This window comes from Nicotiana attenuata, unplaced genomic scaffold (genome assembly GCF_001879085.1).
Source record: "Nicotiana attenuata strain UT unplaced genomic scaffold, NIATTr2, whole genome shotgun sequence".
Lineage (NCBI taxonomy): Eukaryota > Viridiplantae > Streptophyta > Magnoliopsida > Solanales > Solanaceae > Nicotiana > Nicotiana attenuata.
Genome location: NW_017671195.1, coordinates 151,836 through 168,791, shown reverse-complemented (window position 1 = coordinate 168,791; position 16,956 = coordinate 151,836). Strand labels below are relative to the sequence as shown.

At 43.3% G+C, this 16,956-nt stretch overlaps 1 protein-coding gene across 1 annotated transcript; it reads left to right on the top strand.

Annotated features, from left to right (window-relative positions):
* The first annotated feature begins 12,700 nt into the window (after positions 1–12,700).
* LOC109206596 (scarecrow-like protein 21) lies at positions 12,701–14,279 on the top strand. The gene has a single exon (XM_019369434.1). The coding sequence runs from the start codon at positions 12,789–12,791 to the stop codon at positions 14,184–14,186; it is 1,398 nt and encodes a 465-aa protein (XP_019224979.1). The 5' UTR covers positions 12,701–12,788; the 3' UTR covers positions 14,187–14,279.
* Positions 14,280–16,956: the final 2,677 nt, after the last annotated feature.

Here is a 16,956-nt window from a genome sequence, read left to right as displayed (position 1 = left end):
TAACCGACGAAGACCAGGCAAAAATGAACGAGGTGGATGCGCCCTGCCTGTTCAATGAAGCATAACATGCGCTGAACGGGGTAAGGTGTTGCCAAACTATTTATTTTTCAGCTTTAGTTCTTCATGACATATTTGCAGGCCTTGGTGCTTCACCTTTAAACCTTCCTCCGGTATCGGGATGAGCTGAGTTAGCTTGAGGCCGAAACCAAAGAGCATGTTGAGAAGAGAGACATGTACAAACTTCTCAGCGAGCAGCGTGAAGAAAAGGTCAAGAGCCTTCGTGCCGAGTTGGACGCGGCTCAGAAAGAACATGCCGACCCGGTGAAACAGGTAAAAATCTTTGAAATTAGTGATGACAAGCTAGACACGGTGACTAATGGTCAGAACCCGCAGGTCCAATAGAAGATTGAACGAATCGACCAACTATGAGCCGAGATGGACGTGATCAAGGTCGAGGCCGAGGAGTGGAAAGGCAAGATGGAATGTCTAGCCTCGAAAAAGGAGACTGCCCGGGAGCAGCTGGCCTTGGCTGAGGCCCAATATCGAGGGATGAGGGAGAAAGCTGAGGCCCGATCCCAAAGAATTGAGGACCTCCAGTCTCAACTGGGCTCGGCTATTGGCGATCAGGATATCCTCACCAAGGAGCTTAACGCAGCCAAGTCAATGGCTGAAATAACCAGGGTCAACGCCGGTGAGATGGCGGCCCAATACAAAGTTGATGCTGAGGCAGCCCAGGACCGCTTGAAAGATATTGTTGAATATGTGAAGTGGCAGTCCCTAAGGGAGGCCCTCGAGGAGGTTCATGCCTGGGGTTTTGATTTATCGGCCGAGATCGAAAATGCTAAGGGGCTCGAGGCCGATGCCAAGAAGGCTGGTCCATGAGCTAAAGGAAACCTCTAGCTTCCGAGTGCTCGACTTGGACTCACTCCTCCGGCTAAGGGATGAGTCCGAGGAGGATGATCTCTTTTGGCCCATGAGCCGTATGTGCTCGAGGAACGGGCGACAGCCGAGGAGGAAACGACGGAGGCTAATCCCTCTCAAGTTCGTGAGGCTGATGCAGTAGTGAGGGTCGAGAATCTTCAAGACACTGGTTCTGCCCCGCCCATTGTTATAGACATCACGAGATCACCTTCGTTCACAGAATCAATGTTTGATGAAGCCGATGAAGGAGCGATCTAATGAGGGGGTCTATGGAGCGGACGATCCCCTTAGAAGCTTTTTTTACGGCGTATACTCATCCGCCCCCGAGGATTTTACTAGTTTGGGCGACTTAGAGGTGCCGAGGAAGAGTCCATCCTCTGAGATCGGTAGGCCGAGCTCGAGCCCGATGTTGGTCAACCAATTTTCGGCTCCGAGCACTGATCCTGGTCGGAAGCGGTCCATCGTTATCTCCATCTCGGAGGACGCTCAGATTCTTTCCGCCCCTGTCGGGGTAGCTAGTTACCTCCGATGCTTGGTAACCGATGAAGACCAAGCAAAAAATGAACGAGGTGGATGCGCCCTGCCTATTCAATGAAGCACAACATGCGGTGAACGGGGTAAGGTGGTGACAAACTTTTTATTTTTCAGCTTTAGTTCTTCATGATTCTAATATTTCTTCTCATATTTGCAGGCCTTGGTGCTTCACCTTTAAACATTCCTTCGGTATCGGGATGAGCTGAGTTAGCTTGAGGCCGAAACCAAAGAGAATGTTGAGAAGAGAGACATGTACAAACTTCTCAGCGAGCAACGTGAAGAAAAGGTCAAGAGCCTTCTTTCCGAGTTGGACGCGACTCAGAAAGAACATGCCGACCTGGTGGAACAGGTAAAAATCTTTGAAATTAGTGATGACGAGCTAGACATGGTGACTAATGGTCAGAACCCGCTGGTCCAACAAAAGATTGACCGGATCGACCAACAATGAGCCGAGATGGACATGATCAAGGTCGAGGCCGAGGAGTGGAAAGGCAAGATGGAATGTCTGGCCTCAGAAAAGGAGACTGCCCGGGAGCAGCTGGCCTTGGTTGAGGCCCAACATTGAGGGATGAGGGTGAAAGCTGAGGCCCGGTCCCAAATATGAGGACCTCCAGTCTCAACTGGGCTCGGCTATTGGCGATTAGGATATCCTCACCAAGGAGCTTAACGCAGGCAAGTCAGTGGCTGAAATAACCAGGGTCAACGCCGGTGAGATGGCAGCCCAGTACAAAGTTGATGCTGAGGTAGCCCAGGACCGCCTGAAAGACATCATTGAATATGTGAAGTGGCAGTCCCTAAGGGAGGCCCTCGAGGAGGTTCATGCCTGGGGTTTTAATTTATCGGCCGAGATCGATAATGCTAAGGGGCTCGAGGCCGATGCCAAGAAGGCTGGTCAATGAGCCAAAGGAAACCTGTAGCTTCAGAGTGCTCGACTCAGACTCACTCCTCCGGCTAAGGGACAAGTGCGAGGAGGATGATCTCTTCTGGCCCATGAGCCGTATGTGCTCGAGGAACAGGCGACAGCCGATGGGGAAACAACGGAGGCTAATCCCTCTCAAGTTTGTGAGGCTGATGCAACAGTGGTGGTCGAGAATCTTTAAGATACTGGTTCTGGCCCGCCCATTATTATAGACATCACGAGATCACCTTCGTTCACAGAATCAATGTTTGATGAAGCCTGAACGACGAAGGAGCGATCTAACGAGGGGGTCCATGGAGCGGACGGTCCTCTTCGAAGCTTTTTTGACGGCGTATACTCATTCGACCCTGAGGATTTTATTGGTTTGGGCGACTTAGAGGTGCCGAGAAAGAGTCCATCCTCTGAGATCGGCAGGCCGAGCTCGAGCCTGAGGTTGGCCAACCAATTTTTGGCTCCGAGCACTGATCCCAGTCGGAAGTGGTCCATCGTTATCTCTATCTCGGAGGATGCTCAGATTCTTTTTGCCCCCGTCGGGGTAGCTAGTTACCTCCGATGCTTGGTAACCGATGAAGACCAGGCAAAAATGAACGAGGTGGATGTGCCCTGCCTGTTCAATGAAGCACAACATGCGCTGAACGGGGTAAGGTGTTGCCAAACTTTTTATTTTTCAGCTTTAGTTCTTCATGATTCTAATATTTCTTCTCATATTTGCAGGCCTTGGTGCTTCACCTTTGAACCTTCCTCCGGCAGCTGAGTTTGCTTGAGGCCGAAACCAAAGAGCATGTTGGGAAGAGAGACAAGTACAAACTTCTCAGTGAGCAACGTGAAGAAAAGGTTAAGAGCCTTCGTGCCGAGTTGGACGCAGCTCAGAAAGAACATGTCGGCCTGGTGGAACAGGTAAAAATCTTTGAAATTAGTGATGATGAGCTAGACACGGTGACTAATGGTCAGAACCCGCAGGTCCAACAGAATATTGACCGGATTGACCAACTATGAGCCGAGATGGACGTGATCAAGGTCGAGGCCGAGGAGTGGAAAGGCAACATGGAATGTCTGGCCTCGGAAAAGGAGACTGCCCGGGAGCAGCTGGCCTTGGTTGAGGCCCAACATCGAGGGATGAGGGAGAAAGTTGAGGCCCGGTCCCAAAAAATTGAGGACCTCCAGTCTCAACTGGGCTCGGCTATTGGCGATCAGGATATCCTCACCAAGGAGCTTAACGCAGCCAAGTCAGTGGCTGAAATAACCAGGGTCAACGTCGGTGAGATGGTGGCCCAGTACAAAGTTGATGCTGAGGCAGCCCGGGACCGCCCGAAAGACATCGTTGAATATGTGAAGTGGCAGTCCCTAAGGGAGGCCCTCGAGGAGGTTCATCCCTCGAGGCCGATGCCTAGAAGTTTGCAAATCCCAAGGACGAAGAAGACTCCGAGGGTTACGGAGGATCCAGGGGCGGAAGGACCCCGATGGTCCTGGTGATGAGGCGGGATCCATCGAGGGCCAGACTGCATAGGCGCTTGGTAGATGATTTTGTACTTTTGTATTTTTTTGTTGAGGCCGTTTGGCCTTTGTAAAGATCTTTTAATATCTACACAAGAATTTTTTCCTTCGATAAATTTTAAGTTATTTGATTTTTTCTTTACAATTGCAAAGATTTTGAATGCCTTAGCGCATAATAATTAAGTCCTGTTCAGAGGTTCGAACAAGGATCGTTCTAGATATTATTTTGCCCAAGATACGTGGGGCTTGGTATGACCGAAAGCTTTCCCTGAAGTATTTACTTAGAGTTTTTAGATTATAATTTTGCCGAAGGTAGCCTTTGAACCGGTTTGGAAATTTTGAAGGCCTTATGTTTTCGTTACGAGTCTCGAACGTCTCCGAGCTATTCTAGGACGGCCATAGCCTTTCAAGTTCAGGTGTTGCACGATGGGCTTGTTATCCCAAGTCATCCGGGCTTGCCTAGGACAACAGTACCCGAATGGGGATGGTTGTAGCCTTTAAAGTTTGGGCATTGCCCAATAGGTTTTCTGCCCCCGTGCTTCGATAGCCTGGGCCGTCCGAACTCGCCTTGGATGATAGTCCCCAAGTGAGAGTGATCCCTTGGATCCGGATAGAGATGGCCCTTGGGCTCAGTGTCTTTTAGGGAACAAAATGTAGTAATTTTTTAGAGACAAAATATTCATCTGCAAGGTATAAACTTTCTTTCTTTTCTGTACGCAATATACAAGGTTGCAAATGTGTACAAGCTTCGTATTATGGCTTGGGTGGTCTATGTGGGCACGGTTCATTAGACCGTTTGGCCCTTACAATAAATCCTATGCACCGAGCCTAAACTATTTGAGCACAAAGTTTATTTCCTTGCTAAAATTATTATCCAAGGGTGATGGCCCCCAGTATTCGAGGCCGATCGTAGAGAGAGCTCAGATACTGTTGATGTGATCCTCGACTCCGGTTCATAACGGGTTTCAATCCTATGTTAGCACGACCCACTGTTGCCTCGTTAAAAATCTTGCCAGAAAACCCATTTGGGACAAAACCGGTTCAAGGGAAAAAGAGTGCAACGCGTGCTTTTCTACCTAAAAGTCGAATGTTCCTTGATCTTTACATGCAAGTGTTAGTCTAATATATAAAGAAAACAAAAAAATGGGGTCATAGCTCAGCAGTAGTATCGTTTTAAATGGGTCACGTTCCAGCTGTTCGGTAGTCGCTCACCATTCATTGCTTCGAGTTTGTACGATCCTTTGCCGGTGATCTCGATAATTTGATATGGACCTTCCCGGTTTGGCCCCAACTTTCCTTCATTCGAGTTTTGGCGCTCAATGTCACCTTCCTTAGTACCAAGTCACCGATACTGAAGTGTCGAAGGTTGACTCTCCGATTGTAATACCTTTTGATCCGTTGCTTTTGGGCGGCCATCCGGACAAGGGAGGCCTCGCGCCTTTCATCTAACAGTTCCAGGCTCGTATTCATGGCCTCGTCGTTGAATCTTCGGTTGCAAATCGAAACCTGAGACTCGATTCTCCTACTTCGACTGGTATTAGAGCTTCAACGCTGTAAACCAACAAGAATGTGGTGGCCCCGGTACTAGATTTTGAGGTCGTACGATATGCCTATAGGAGTTCGGGCAAGATTTTCTTCCATTTTCCTTTAGCGTCGGTAAATCTCTTTTTGAGGTTCTGGAGTATGGTTTTGTTCGTGGACCACGCTTGCCCATTACCACTAGGGTGATAGGGCGTCGATATGATCCTTTTGATCTTATGGTCCTCGAAAGACTTTCTCACTTTGCTGCAGATGAACTGCTTCCCATTGTCGCACACGTTCTCAGCCGGCATTTTAACCGGCATATTATGTGGTCCCAGATGAAATCAATAACTTCCTTCTCCTTGACTTTCTCAAATGCCTGGGCTTCCACCCATTTAGAAAAATAATCAGTCATAAATAATATAAATTGAGCCTTACCGGGTGCCTATGGCAGGGGGCCGACGATGTCCATCCCTCATTTCATGAACAGCCAGGATGACAAGACCAAATGCGGTAGCTCCCCGGGTTGATAAATCATCGGAGCATACCTTTGACATCCGTCGCATTTTTGTACGAACTCCTTCGCATACTTTTCCATGTTAATCCAGTAGTAGCCGGCTCTGATTACTTTTCGAAATAATAATTCAGTTCCCGGATGATTTCCGCAGGTGCATTCGTGGACTTCCCTCAGCAAATACTCGGTATCTCCCGGTCCTAGACATACTATGAGTGGGCCATTGAATGTTCTCCTGAATAGGATACCATCTTCGGACAAGCTGAACTGGGTCGCCTTTGTGCGCAGAGCCCTCGATTTTTTAGGATTCGAGGGCAGTTTTCCAATCTTTAGATACTCTATATATTTGTTTCTCCAATCCCAGGTCAAGCTTGTTGAGTTTATCCCGATGTGACCTTCTTCCACTACTGATCTCATAAGCTGTATGACCGTCCTCGAGTTGAATTCATCATCATCAACCGACAATCCTAAATTAGCAAGAGCATCGGCCTTGCTGTTCTGTTCTCAAGGTATATGCTGCAGAGTCCACTCCTTGAACCGATGTAGGGTTACCTGCAGTTTATCTAGGTATCTTTTCATTCACTCTTCCCTGACTTCGAACGTCCCATTGACTTGGTTCACCACAAGGAGGGAGTCGCATTTAGCTTCGATCATATCTGCCCCTAGGCTTTTAGCTAGTTCGAGACCTGCAATCATGGCTTCATACTCGGCCTCGTTGTTAGTCAATTTTAAAGTCCTAATAGATTTTCTAACTACATTATCTGTCGGTGGCTTCAACACGATGCCAAGTCTGGACCTCTTTGATTTTGAGGCACCATCCGTAAAGAGGGTCCAGATTCCCGAGGAATCACCAAGTTCAATAAAAACTCCCTTTCGACCTCGGGTATCAGGGTCGGTGTGAAGTCAGCCAGAAAGTTTGCCAAAAATTGAGATTTGATGGGGTTCGGGGTCGATATTTGATATCGTACCCGCTAATTTCCACGGCCCATTTAGCCAATCATCCCGAGAGCTTGGGTTTATGCATTAGGTTTCTCAATGGGTAAGTAGTCACGACACATATGGGATGGCATTGAAAATACGATTTTAGTTTCCTAGGGGCGCTTCGCAAAGCGAGCGCCAATTTTTCTAACCGAGGATACCTAGTTTCGGCCTCGCCTAGAGTTCTGCTAACATAATAGATAGGAAGCTACGTACCTTCTTCTTCCCGGACCAGGACTCCACTTATCGCCACCTCCGATACCGCTAAGTACAGGTACAGTCGTTCTTCTGCCTTCGGAGTGCGAAGCAAAGGTGGGCTTGAGAGGTACTGCTTGAGTTCTTCCAAGGCTATTGGGACTCTGGGGTCCATGAAAAGTTATTCTTCTTCTTTAACAGCGAGAAGAACCGATGGCTCTTGTCGGAGGACCTCGAGATGAATCGACCTAAAACGGCTATGCGTCCGGTTACTTTTGTACGACCTTGATGTTGTCCACTACAGTAATGTCCTCTATGGCCTTGATTTTATCAGGATTGATCTCGATCCCCCAGTTGGACACCATGGATCCGAGAAATTTTCTGGGTCCGACTCCGAACGCACATTTTTCTGGGTTCAGCTTCATATTATATTTCTTCAATATGTTGAAGGTTTCCTGCAATGCTTTAAATGGTCCTCTGCTCGCAGGGAATTAACCAACATATTGTCAATATAAACCTCCATTTATTTTCCTATTTGTTCTTCGAACATCCGATTTATTAAGTGTTGGAAGTGGCACCAGCATTTTTTAGCCCGAATGGCATTACGTTATAGCAGTAGGTACCGTACGTTTTTTCCTGATCGCCCGTGTCCATCCGAATTTGGTTATATGTGGAATAGGTGTCGAACAAACTGAGGATCTCGTAGCCGGCCATCGCATCGATCCTACGATCGATGTTGGGAAAGGGAAAGAGTCCTTGGGACATATCCTATTCAGATCTTTATAGTCTACACACATTCTTAATTTATTCCCTTTTTCAGGGACTACACTACATTTGCTAACCAATCCGGGGACTTAACCTCCCGAATGGACCCTATTTTAAGGAGTTTAGATACCTCGTCTTTGATGAGTGCATGCTTGACTTTGGATTGAGGTCTCCTTTTTTGTTTGACTGGATGGAACTTCGGGTCCAGGATAAGCTTGTGAGTTGTTATTTCCGGGGGGATCCCTGTCATATAAAGGTAGGACCAAGCTAAACAATCTATATTAGCTATAAGAAATTCAATGAGTTTTTTTACTGAGCTAGGGACTTAACCCCGTGCTCAGGTATACCTTACGATCTGGCAAATTCTCGGTCAATATGACCTGCTCCAGTTCTTCGACCGTTGATTAGGTGGCGTCGGGTCATCAGGGGCTACAAAAGACCTGGGAACCCCGTAGTAGTCGTCTTCATCCGTCCCCTACTTCTCCGATTGGGTCAGGGCCGGTGTTGGTAATTGCTATTTGGTTTCTTCCTCGATGATCGAACCTAGACTTTTTGGTGTTGAAAGTGCGGATATTGGGATCACCTCTTCAACTGCGAACATCTCCTTTGCGGACGGTTGTTCTCCGTAAATTGTTTTGATCCCTCATGGCGTTGGGAATTTCAACACCTGGTGTAGGGTCGATGGCACTACCCTCATGCTGTGAATCCAGGGCCTCCCGAACAGAGCGTTGTACCACATATCTCCTTCAATCACATAGAACTTGGATGGAAAATACAATGGCAGCAACATCGACGTTAAAGTTGTACTGCAATAAACTTGGCTCTTACTTACGTCGGATGGGCCTGTCGAAACTGTTTTTGCTCATGAGTCTCCGATTGTTTTGACCTCGATCTCTCCTCCTTTCACTTCACACAGGGTTTCACCCAGACCCATTACCTCTTCGGTCTCCATTGTATGGCTGATGCCTATCCCTGTTTGATCTTGGTTCATGATCAACATCTCTCTTGACTCTGTCGACAGCTCTGATAGGATAAACGCAACCGGAATAGGCCCCAAGCTGATCATCTTCGACCTTGATTTTTGATTGATACTGGTTATGTATGCCGGCCCAAGTAACAGCCGGATATTCTACCAGATTTTGTTTCAACTGTTGTGAAGCCAACAAGCTTCGAATATTGAGTCCTTGGGTGAAGCCTTAACGTCCCAATCGTCTGCGATTCGAGATAGGTCCATCCGTTCCATTTGAAACCGGGACACGAATTCTCTGAGCATCTTATTATCCCTCTATTTTACTTTGAAAAGGTCTGACTTCCTGGTCTCGACCTTGATAGCCGCAGCGTGTGCTTTTATGAAGGAATCTGCAAGCATAGCAAACGAGTCAATAGAATTAGGAGGTAGGTTGTGATACTATATCATAGCTCCCTTTGACAGAGTTTCCCCAAGCCTTTTCAACAGGACAAACTCGATCTCATCATCCTCCAAGTCGTTCCCTTTGATGGCGCACGTATAGGAGGTCACATGCTTATTTGGGTAGGTTGTTCCGTTGTACTTAGGAATCTCGAGCATGCGAACTTCCTAGGGATCGGCTTCGGAGCTGCGCTCGGTGGAAAAGGTTTTTGAACAAACTTCTTGGAATCCAGGCCATTTAATATCGGTGGTGCTCCTGGGATTTGGTCGACTCTGGAATCGGGGTTCACAGTGGCCAGTATTGATGAACTAGAAAAAGAGCTTTGATACAATAAAATAGTAATGTATTGCTTTGGAATGCTTGTTACAATGTCTGTCATAAAATTTCAGACCCCCTTTATATAGTAGAAGAGTCCTACTCTAGGTACAACTCTATAATAGGTAAAAAGATCTTCTAATCAACTGATTGCCTATTCTTTGTCGATACGTGCCGAGATCCCCGCCGTGATATCCGACCGGTCACGGATATTACGGCCTTCTGTTGGTCGTGCTTGATTGCCCGACAATGTTTTTCGAAGTCGCTCAAGGCTAGGACCAATCCTGAACCATGCCCCGATATTCTCGAGGGTGGCCATCATGCCCCCAGCTTCTGACTCGATGAGACCTTTGCCTCGATTCCGGTCTCTTTTCATCATGTCTCGAGCTTGGCTTATCTTGTCGGTGACCGGGGTGTACCATGAGCACGATTTTATCCGTATACAAGAGTTACATATGCTTTCAGGATGAATATCTTTATTATATATGAGCATACATTTCTTCAATTTTTTCCTACACATACGTAGTTCTAATTGAATTGTGGTGCAGTCAAACAAATGCAACTCTCCAAATTCAGTCACTTTGTATTACATTATTTTCGTTGCTGTTGATTTTTGTACTAATGTTATTATTGTTGTCTTATAATACCTTCAATCTTGTTAAATTCATAAAACACATTCTCTAATTTCCTTGTGAAATAGAACTCCGGATAGATCTTGAAGAGTTTTGAACTGTAAAATTGATAGATCAAAAGTTCCTTCGCTCGCACCTCGAAAGGCTAGGATACTATTTATGTCTTATTTGAAGAAGAAAAAAAAAGATTATTCAAAAGCTGAATAAGTGTCATTTAAAATTATTGCCTACACTATGTCACATAAAAAATACGTGCGTACATCCTTTTATATAAATATGATAACTGCGTAGAGACAATTGTTCAAAGAATCTACGTGTGGATTTGGACATAAATTACATCTGATTAAGCTCTATGATATAATCGACAAAAGTACCAACCTCATCAAGCCGTCATTATTATATCATAATGAATTTTATCGGCCAAAGTTTTTTTCCGATTTCATTAGTTTCAGACTCTCAGCAATCATACATATTAAACTTTCAATTTGCCTTCAAACAAAATTTGAATAGAACACTTAAAAAAAAAAAAAGATAGATATTTTTATTGTTTTCTGAAACGTAATCGCCCCTCGCATTTCACAAGAATTATAGACTAAGAAAAATTGCAATAAAATGGAATCTATTTGAAGGAGAGGGAGGAGGATTAATATATGAATAAAATTGACAGATAATGACAACTTTAATTAAGGTGGACTGCAACTAATATCTTAGACTATATGATAAGATTAATTAACGTGGGATAAGGCCAAAAAAGTAGTTCTGAAAACCTATTAAGGCATATGGTAGAAAGCATCTAGAAGGAGGAGGAGGAAATGTATCTTCTTGTTATACCAAAGACTTGTCTTTATGAGGACGATAGGTTAGCTATATAGTAGTATAATCTTTTTCAGTTGTTTTTTGTCTGTTTCAAGTTGGCATCTTTCTTGCTTTCCGAACAACCAAAAGTAAGCAAAACACAAAAATTAAAACATCACCATGATACATACGTCATCAGTGGTGTACGCAGAATTTTTATAAGCGGTGTCATTATTTTTAGTAAGAGGCACGTAACAATCAAAAAATATTTTGTGGAGCCAAGGGAATTCAAACCCAAAATCACTTACATCAAACTTGTAGCTATCAAGCACTACACTACTGAGCTGTTTTGTTGCAAGTGGTGTCACTTTTAAATGCTTTTATCTTGTATTTCTGTTTTACTTATTATTTTTATATATATAAATAGTAAAAAATTTCGACAAAACGGTATCTCGTGACACTGCTTGGGTCCATGTACATCTGCGTGTGGGATTGAATAAGATCTCTTAAACTCTCAATTACAGGTTGTTCCAATTCGAGCTTTGAGAGGGAAAAAATAAAAGTAGGATGACTCTCTCCGTTCTCTTTTACTTGTCTATTAAATATATGTTCACTTTTATTTAATTTATCCATTATACTAAATCAAGAAAAAGACAATCTTTTTTCCTCCTGTTTTACTCTTATCATTAACTATTCACTGCCCATTTTTCAAGACTTTTGAAAATACTATCATTATATACTTGTAAAATACATACTTTATGTAGTTTTTCTTAAAGAGAGTATAAAATCAAAAGTGGACAACTAAAAGTGAACGGAGGGAGTAATACTTTCTTTAGCTTTACATAACACTCATTTAGCTTAATCGGATCAGTAATTTCGTATATTAACAACAACAACAACAACTACCAGTAAAATCACACAAAGTGGGATCTGGGGAGGGTAATATGTACGCAGACCTTACCCCTACCCCGATAGGGCAGAGAGGCTGTTTCCGATAGACCTTCGGCCCATAAAGACGGAAATAGAAAACAAGAAAAGTCAATTCACTAGTAACTCCAGTAGAAACCCTAATAGTAACAGAAGCATAACAACCAAAAGATAAATAACATACAATAACAGTAACCAATATCTAAGGCCTAGGGCTAAGATAAACAGCAAGGATATATAGTGTGGACTCAACATAAACTGCAAGCCATCTAAGATCAACCCTAATCCAACCCCGCCTCACCCCGGGTATGAAGTAAGGAAAGCTCTACTACCCCCTAACCTACAACCCTAATGCTTGACCTCCAGACCTTCCTATCAAGGGCCATGTCCTCGGAAATCTGCAGTCGTACCATGTCCTGCCTGATCACCTCTCCCCAATACTTCTTAGGTCACCCTCTACCTCTTCTCGTACCCATCACGACCAACCGCTCACAAAGATAGCATATATAAGCAATTTGAAATACAATTCACAAAGAATAATACTAAAAGAAAATAATATGAAGGGAAAAACAAACAGTATGATGTTGACATTGAACACTTCATTTTTCCAACAAAAAGATACCCTTCAATCCTTCGTATTAATCAAATGATTATTACAAACGAGTACTCTTTATATACCAACCCCTTGTCCTACTACTCTTGTCACAAAATGACAAGAAAGAATTTTCCAAGATAATTTAATCCCCATTATCTTACATTTTCCCCTTATATAAAGCTGCCTTTTGGTCCTTTCATAAAACGGCCTCTCTCTCTACACTTTTCATCTTCCTATTAATCAATTTATCTCTTATATCAATATACAAATAAAGATGGGAGATATTGTTGATCAAGAGGAAGAGTTGTTGTGTCTTAGACTTGCTATAGTAACAAACTCATGTTGTGAGAGGAAAAAGATCAAGAAAAGGAAAAGGAGGGAATTAGCTTTCATCAACGCTTGGGATTTAAATGAAAGTAATTATTGTGAAGGAAAAATATTTAATCTTTTGGAGTTGAGAGAATCCATGCTAAAAATAGATGTAAAGAAAAAGGGTAGTGTGGTTGAAGATGGAAAAGGCCTTCATCTAATCCATTCATTGCTTATTTCTGCCACAGCAGTTGATGATAATAGCATTGATTCAGCTATAGAAAATCTTCATGAATTATACCAAAATGTTTCCTTATTTGGAGATTCTGTCCAAAGGGTTGCTGCCTATTTTGCTGATGGATTAATAGCGAGGTTATTAACACGAAATTCGCCTTTTTATGACATGATAATGAAGCTTCCTACACAAGAAGAAGAGTTCTTGGCTTTCACTGAATTCTACAAGGTTTCTCCTTTTTATCAATTTGCTCATTTCACATCTAACCAAGCCATTCTTGAAGCATTTGAAAAAGAAGAAAAAACCAACAATGGATTCTTGCATGTTATTGACTTTGACATATCCTATGGATTCCAATGGCCTTCTCTTATTCAATCTCTCTCTGAAAATATAACCACATCTAATAGAATCTCTCTCAAGATCACTGGCTACGGAAAAACAATCGATGAATTGAGAGAAACCGAGACAAGACTTGTTAGTTTTGCAAAGGATTTTCGAAATTTATCTTTTGAGTTTCAAGGGGTTTTAAGTGGATCTAAACTAAGTAACCTAATAAAAAGGAAGAATGAAACATTAGCTATAAATTTGATCTTTCATTTGAACTCATTAAGCAGTTATTCCAAGATTTCCCACACGTTGAAAGAAGTCCATAATCTTTGCCCTTCAATTGTCACCATAGTGGAACAAGAAGGATGCAAAAGCCCTCAAAATTTCTTGCCAAGATTCATGGAGTCATTGCATTATTTTGCAGCCATGTTTGACTCATTGGATGATTGCTTACCAATTGATAGTATTGAAAGATTGAGCATTGAAAAAAACCATCTTGGGAAAGAGATCAAGAATGTGTTGAACTATGAAAAAAATAGCAATTTCTTATCAAGATATGAGCAAATGGAGACATGGAAAGGAAGAATGGAAAGCCATGGATTTTTAGGACTTCCATTAAGTTCTAAGAATATTATGCAAGCAAAGTTGCTTTTGAAAATCAGAAGTCATTCTTCCCCAATACAACTTGATGGAGGAAATGGAGGGTTTAGGATATTTGAAACAGAAGATCCAAGAGCTATTTCTCTAGCATGGCAACATAGGTCTATTGTAACTGCATCTGCATGGCATTGTGTACTGTAGAAATTATTCTAACATTATTATTCAATTTTTTTTCCTTCACTGTGAAAAAATATATTGGAACTTCCTATGAAATATATTCTTATCGTTTTGGCTGAATACATATATGGAAACACTTAAGTTGCCATGATTTTTTATTTACACACCTCAAGTAAACTTTTTTCCTATTGAACTGTCACGACCCCAAATATCCCGGTCGTGATGGCGCCTATCACAATACTAGGCAAGCCAACCCAAATAGTTAATCACAGTAAATTCTTTTTAATAAGCCATTTTTGCTAATACTGATTAAGCTTCAAATTTGCAAGAGAAATATTTAATTCACTGAAATGTGCGGAAAGACAATATATCAACAAACCAAACACAGCCCAACCTTCTAGTGTCACAAGTCTAGAGCCTCTAAATACAACCAGTCCGATTGTCTAATACATGATAAGTCTAAAAATGCGGAAAAACAAGGACAGGAAGGAGGAAAGCAGGGCTGCGGATGCTGTGCAGCTACCTTGCAGTCTTCGATAAGCTCTGAAAATGCTGGGAACCCTCACTCTGCCGCTCGGGCACCTGAATCTGCACACAAGATGCAGGGAGTAACGTGAGTACGCCAACTCAGTAAGTAACTAAAGTAAATAAGGTCTGAGTACAGTGACGAGCAGTTAAAAATCATATATAAGAGTATACAATAGAATATCAAGTCAAACTCAACAATTTAAAAGCCAGTTACTTTGTAAAACTTCAATTTAAATTGAAATACTTTCAAATCATTTACTTAGCATTTTTCAACAGAGGCTCATTATAAAAGGAAGAGTGAAATCAGCAAAAATGTCATAAATGGGCCCCTCGGGCAAGGTATCACTCACAAATATAGCCTCTCGATCACTCGTGACTCAACTCTCGTCACATAGTACTCACACTCAGCACTCAGGCTCAATAATATCTCATAGTAGTAATAATCATAATAGTCGCTGCGGCGTGCAGCCCGATCCATAGTTTATAGTCGACTACGCTCACTGGGGGTGTACAGACTCCGGAGGGGCTCCTACAACCCAAGCGTCATATCGCTGCGGCGTGCAGCCCGATCCAATATATATATTGCTGCGGCGTGCAGCCCGATAAATATAAGTATCGCTGCGGCGTGCAGCCCGATCCATAATATATACATATAATATTGCTGCGGCGTGCAGCCCGATCCATAATATATATAATCCTCACGATTAGGTCCTCAACCTCTCTCAGTCATTGACCTTACAGCCCCTCGGGCATAACAGTGGAAATCAGGAAAACTCAGCCCAAACAGTTTTCATATTTTATGAAACAGAGTGATAAAAACCAGGTTTAAATAATAAACAGGTAAAACATGACTGGGGATATGCTTTCAAACAAATAGAGTGAGGAAGACAGTAAAAATGCCCCTAAGTGTCTCAACAGGTCGGCACAATGCCCAAAACATGGCATACAACCCACAATGTAGTATCAATCTCTAAAATACGTGATATCATAAGATTTCAAATCAAGTACGCGGCTTAATAGTTGCTACGAGACGGACCAAGTCACAATCCCTACCGGTGCACGCCCACACGCTCGTCACCTAGCATGTGCGTCACCTCATTTATCAAATCAATACGAAATACCGGGGTTTTTATACCCTCAGTTCTAGATTTACAATGGTTACTTACCTCAAACCGGATGAAATACTAGTCCGCGATGCCTTTGCCTCTCGCCTCGGCCTCAACTCGCATCGAATCTACCCAAAATCAGAATCATAACATTAGAATAAGCTAAGGGAACGAAGCCCATGCAAAAATAATCAAATTATACCAAAAATCCCGAAATCGGTCCAACCCGACCCCCGGGCCGCACCTCGGAATTCGATAAAATTTATATCAATAGACTCCTTATCTCCACACGAGTTCATACATATCAAAAGTATTAAAATCCGACCACAAATGACCCCTCAAACCCTTGCTCAAAGGTCTCCAATCTCAAGCCCTAGTTTTCCAATTTTAACCCTTAATTTCCATTAATTTCCAAGCCAAATCAGTAAAATAACACCATAGAAACGAGTTTAGGGTCTAAAATCCTTACCTCTATGAAATCCCTCTTCAAATAGCTCCCCCAAGCTCAAACCCGCATGCAAATGGTGAAGAACAACTCAAAAATCGCGAAGGAATTCTATTATACCTTCTGGCCCAGGTTTAATACGCTTCTGCGCTACCGCTTATGTGGCCCAAGACACCGCATCGGTTGTTTTCTCGCACCTGCGCTATCGCAGGTGCGCTTCCTTAGCCGCTTCTGCGGTTACAGCTGATCTTCTTCTTGGCCGCACCTGCGACTGCCTTCTGCTTCTGCGGGCATCGCACCTGCAGCCTCCCAACTGCAGGTGCGGTTATGACAGCAGCAAAAATGCTTCAGCTCCCAAACTCAACTCCAAACTTTCCGTCAATCATCCGAAATCACCCCGAGGCCCCCGGGACCTCAACAAAAAGCACAAACCAGACATATACCACCATCCAAACTTATACCAATCTTCAAAATACCTCAAACAACATCGGAACAACCAAAACACATCGGATTCAAGCCTTAGAACTCTAAAACTTCTGAATTCCGCTTTTGATCAAAACGTCTATGAAACCTCGTCCGAATGGCCTGAAATTTTGCACACACATCCCAAATGACACAACAGACCTACTGCAACTCCCGGAATTCCATTCCGACCCATTATCAAAATCTCACCTATCACCTACTTGGCTGAATACATATATGGTGACACCTAAGT